The 4,919-nt window shown below is 43.4% G+C and overlaps 1 protein-coding gene across 1 annotated transcript; it reads right to left on the bottom strand.

Moving 5' to 3' along the window:
- Window positions 1-694: 694 nt before the first annotated feature.
- GPR15 (G protein-coupled receptor 15) lies at window positions 695-2,237 on the bottom strand. The gene has a single exon (XM_076328826.1). It carries the CDS (start codon window positions 2,229-2,231, stop codon window positions 1,146-1,148), a length of 1,086 nt encoding a protein of 361 aa, XP_076184941.1. The 5' UTR covers window positions 2,232-2,237; the 3' UTR covers window positions 695-1,145.
- Between the last annotated feature and the right edge of the window lie 2,682 nt (window positions 2,238-4,919).

The following is a 4,919-nucleotide window of genomic DNA, read 5'->3' as shown; positions in this document are numbered from 1 at the left end:
GAGGTACTACAGCTGTTAAAAATACGGAGTTTTCGCTGTTTCCCCACCCCATTTGCTGTCAGACTTGACACCGGTTGGGCAAGCGGTATCTTCCCCACAGCATATTAAAAGGCAAGACCTCTGCATTTCCCAAAGATTTCTGGGTAGGAATGAGCCAACTTTATAGTTCAACTCTGTAAATGAACTAAAACATTGGTCCTTTTGAATTCCTTTCCTGTGACCATCTATGCACCCAAGTTTTCTCAGCATTCTCCGTGATTCTGCGTTCTTCTCACGGAGAATCACTCAAATGTTTGTGAAACTCTGGCTAATTTTGCTTTTCAGGCACATTTGCATTTGACTTTGACTCCAGTGGAAGAAAGTAGCCTTACTGCATATGTCTTTACATAAACCAGTTGCAGCTAAACAAAGCAGACCTGGACTTTGAACGGCACACAATGTCCTACCATTGTATGACAACCCAAGCAGTCAGAAGTTGCGTCAGATCCTCAAAAAAGTCTTAAAAAGCACAGGTGGTTTTTTTCTTGTTTTTTTCCTTTAAGAAACAGGTTAAATGCAGGATTTCTTTTGCCTGTCTTCTGGTTTCTCTGCCTTCAAGTTACCTTTTTTCCTGAAATCACAGGGGCTAGAAACTCACTTTAATTATTGTGATTAAAACTAAGATTTAATGCCATAATAAGAAGCTGAGACTTAAAGAAAAATGCACAGGACTCAAGTTATGAGAACTGGTAACACACAAATTCATTAAAACATTGGATTTCTAAATTCAGAAAACCTCTAAAAACCAGATCAGGTTGGTTTGAGGACATTGTGACATGTTTGTGGGTAAGCTAGGAACCAAAGAGAAGAAACACTTCTGTTGTGTTGTTTTTCTTGCTCTGTGTGGAATATTTCGCGGAACGATGGTTTCAGATTTACACCGTGCAGTGACACAGCGATCATTGTGAACTGTAATTCTGTGGTTAAGGTTTCCTATTCCATCTATCTGCATTTAAAGGGAAGCGGCGTTCCTCCCACCTGAAATGCCAGCTCCATTACATTTGCACCTCTGTCGCTCGTTTCTTTTTTTCAGTTTCTCTCACTTTATTCTTTTCCCTGCCGTCTTTGGAGAGAAAAGTTCCTTCCTCCACAGTCCTGGCTCCCAGTCAGAGGGACACAGAGCGCTTCCTCTTCCTAGCGGCATACTCCCCCGCAACAAAATTGGATAAGGAGTGGCTCAGGTGAGTGTCCAGAGTATCAGAGTTGTTGCCACTGCTGCTGATTTTCACCCGTGGGCACAGGCACCGGAGCATGGCTCTGCGGATGTAGTTGTCAAAGCAATAGTAAATGAAAGGGTTGGCACAGCTATTGGCAAAAGCAAAAGGGCTGCTCACCTTCATGCCCAGCTGGGCAACCATGTCGGGAAAACAGTCGGGCTGCTTCAGGAGTCCCAAAAGGATGGCCATAAGCTTGAAAAGATTGAAGGGAACCCAGGAGATAACAAAAGCTGCCACTACAATGAAGACAATCTTGATGGATTTTCTCAGTTTCTTATCATGTTTCCCAGCTCTCTGATAATGCACACAGAGTCTTTTGGTGATGGAGCAGTAAAAGGTTAAGATACTCAACAGTGGGAAGAAGAAGGCCAGGATTAAAAGCATCAGTGACACAATCTGTTTGGCTTCTGTCACGGCTTTGTCTGTGCAGTAAGTCTTTCCATATTGCTTCTTCAGTTCCCTGGACAAAAGGGTTGGCATCCCTAAGCAGCAGGATAATAACCAGACACAGATGCAGAGTCCACTGGAATAGGATCTTGTTCTGACCCGTCTAGCGATAGAGGGATGCATGATAGCAAGGTACCGGTCAGCACTCATACAAGTGAGGAGGAGGATGCTGCAGTACATGTTGACTGAGATGACATAGGAACTAGCTTTACAGAGGAAAGGTCCTACCCTCCAGCTCCCGTCCGAAGCCTCCTTGTCCACCCAGAACGGCAGCGTGATAAGGAAGATGAAGTCAGATGCAGCGAGGTTGATGATAAAGACGTCGATCAGCCTCTGGACCCGTCGCTTGAAGACCAAGGCTACTATCAGGACGGAGTTGCCAACAATGCCCACCAGGAACACAGCGGTGTACAGGATAGGGAGGAAAGTAGACATATGTTGCAGGTGCTGATACTGGCAGTTGTCATCGTAGTAGTAGTCGTAGTTGAAAGTGACTGTAGTCACGGGCGAAAGCTGGGTGAGTTCCATTTCTGGCATCCCCGCTCTGAGGAAGGCTCTGAGCTCCCCCTACCCTTCCCCTCAAAGTCTTCTTTAAAAACATGTTAGCGAGTGAAGGGGGAGGAGCAGGGGGAGGGAGGAGAAAAGTGGTTTTGAGGGGGGTAATTTGTACGCTTTTAGCCAATCGCATAGGCAATGGACAAGCGATGAGAGTCTCTGATTAGTCAAAACCCTGTCTTCAGAATAAACACTTGCTTCTTTTTTTAAAATCAGGTTTAGTTTTACTGATTTTATCTTCATTTTGCATATGCCTGTATAAGTGAACCAGGTTTGAGTTTTGCTTTTATTTTGGGGGGGAGGGAAGGTAGTTTTCAAGATTCTGAACTTTTTATTTTTTAGGACAGGATATTGCTAGTTTGCAGAGGTTCGAGATTTTACCAGCTCAGAATAAGTCAGAGAATGGTGAATTCAGGTGCCACATTCTTTATCTTTACTCAAAACATTTTGTATAAATTGCTTTTCAGGGCAAGTTCAACTTTTCTGAGGCTTGGAGCTTTTCACTTTCTTTGTTCATTTATGATTGTTGTTTTCTGTTCAGAGTAATTCTCTCATACAAAAATATTTAGGGAAAAACATTTAAAACTACCATCTCCATTCTGCCCTGTAGTTAGATGTTCTGTACCAGTCCCAGGCTCTCCACTGCTCTGCCAGTGCCCCCCTCCTGCCCTGCAGCCCCCCAGTTCCCATAGCCCTGGGCTCCCCACACCCAGCTCTATGAATGTATTAGGAACTTAGAGGACAGTTTTCCAGTGTGTCATATATTCTTCTGCAGTTTGAAACTTGACTTGATCCCTGCACAGGCTTCCTTATCGGCCACAGTCCTGGTCTCCAGAGCAGTGGTTTGTTCCTTCTCCTCCTGACTGCACAGCCTGCATGCGCCTTGAGCCGTTGTTATGTACAGTGCTCACTTCTCTTAAAGAGCTCTGATTTCCTTCATCTTTCATTCGCGATATCAATATCACTCCAGCTGTGGCTTACCTTACAGACAGCCCTTTCAGCGTTGCATAAATCGAATGAAAATTCTCACTTTTTAAACTACTGAATTCATTACAGCTTTGTCAGTGCATGCTGATTTGAAACTTCTGCTACTGGACTTCATCATCCTTCCTCTCTTCCGCAGATAAATTAATTTTCTCCTTGCCCTCCCTCCCACCTGCATGTTCACAGACCAAGTGTGTCTTCAGGATTTTCAAAGCTTTGAGCAAATTGCTTACTGGAGCGTGCTCGAGCCCCGGGCAGATAGGTCGCATCTAGGTATGTCTCCACAGGCAAAGAGCAAGTCCAAATTGCATGGACTGCAAGTTAGTCCCCCCAGTGAGCTCTGGATGCACTCAGATTCACTCTGCCAGTGCTCAGGTTATATGCTCCTGTGCGGCAGGTATCTGGTAGACTTCCAGGCACCTGGAAAAGCAGCCAGCTGCTATTAAACGACTGGCTGCTGGATCAAGGGATATTTAGGTGAGCACTCTCTCTTGTGTAGGTATGCTGATACCTAATAAGGAGCTAGTTATATACAACTGCCTTCCTATCATAGGGAACTAGTGGACTCTTGCTGACTATTTTTCATGGAACGTGTAAGGATTTAATTATGTCAGTGAGTGTAACTCAGCCATCACAAACTCTGGAAAAAGATCAAGGGGTATAAAAACACCACGGCTTAGATTACCGATTTGTATGCCACAGACGTTAAGTGTGAACCTGTAAGGAAGCACAGGCTAAAAATCATCTTCACGCCATCTGAAGATTACAAAAGATATACCTACTTTTCGGCTAAGAGTTGTGTAAAAATGCCGAAGTATCTTACAGTTTACAGAAATGTTTTTTGATGGATTCAGTGCAGAGGTGAGTTTTGTGTCATCTTTGCTTATTTCTGCTTCAAGGAATGTGTTTCAGTTTTTTTCTTTCAAGAAGCACTGGGAAATAGAGGCATCCTCTTTCCATCAATACTAGAGTAGAAGATCAGCTGAACCCTACGGTCTGAGGTATAATAGTTCTGCCTTTCTTGCAAAGATGGACCTACATGTTATTTTACTCTGCACTTAGATCCTATAAGCTTACATGCAGTTGCAAGCTTTAGAAATCAGGTACAAACTTCTCTCCCTCCATCTCACGCTACTCTATACTCCTTGAAATTTACTCCCTCCCTCTCCCCATCCCAGAGCAGACAAAAAAGTGAGTAACTTTTAAAAAAGCTTAATGGAACCATAAAGATAAGCATATGTCCATGTATTCCTGTGTTTGCGGTTCCTCACTTTGTTGTCTCCTTGTAGTTTAATAGCCTTACTTACTAAAATAAAAAATTAGATAGTAAACCTTTTCCAACAGGGATCAACTCTGTTCTCTTGAATTTGCTCTGTATTTCTTGACTGCTCTAAATAGACTTGTGGATGTCACTGTGTGTTGCCATATTACAGATGTGACACTTCCTTATCTGGACAGAAAATTTGCAAAGATAGTATGAAGCATTGTCATGAATAATGAAGCAATCTGTAATTATCTGAGTGAAGCAGCAGCAGGCATATTTGTCGGAAGTCTGTAAGCCTTGTGGGTTTTTTATGTGGTATTGATTCACTTAGTGCATCATGTAGGGTCTTACTCTTCCCAGAGCTCATTTCCCTGCGGTAGAGCCAAGCTCTCAAAAATACTCAGCACACGGAA

This window comes from Aptenodytes patagonicus, chromosome 1 (assembly GCF_965638725.1).
Source record: "Aptenodytes patagonicus chromosome 1, bAptPat1.pri.cur, whole genome shotgun sequence".
Taxonomy (NCBI): Eukaryota; Metazoa; Chordata; class Aves; order Sphenisciformes; family Spheniscidae; genus Aptenodytes; species Aptenodytes patagonicus.
Note: the sequence above shows the minus strand (reverse complement) of the source record. Positions and strands in the feature narration are given on the sequence as shown.

What these genes read in the sequence shown, in the direction of transcription:
- GPR15 (XM_076328826.1), bottom strand. Translation starts at nt 2,231, where the DNA reads ATGGAACTCACCCAGCTTTCGCCCGTGACTACAGTCACTTTCAACTAC.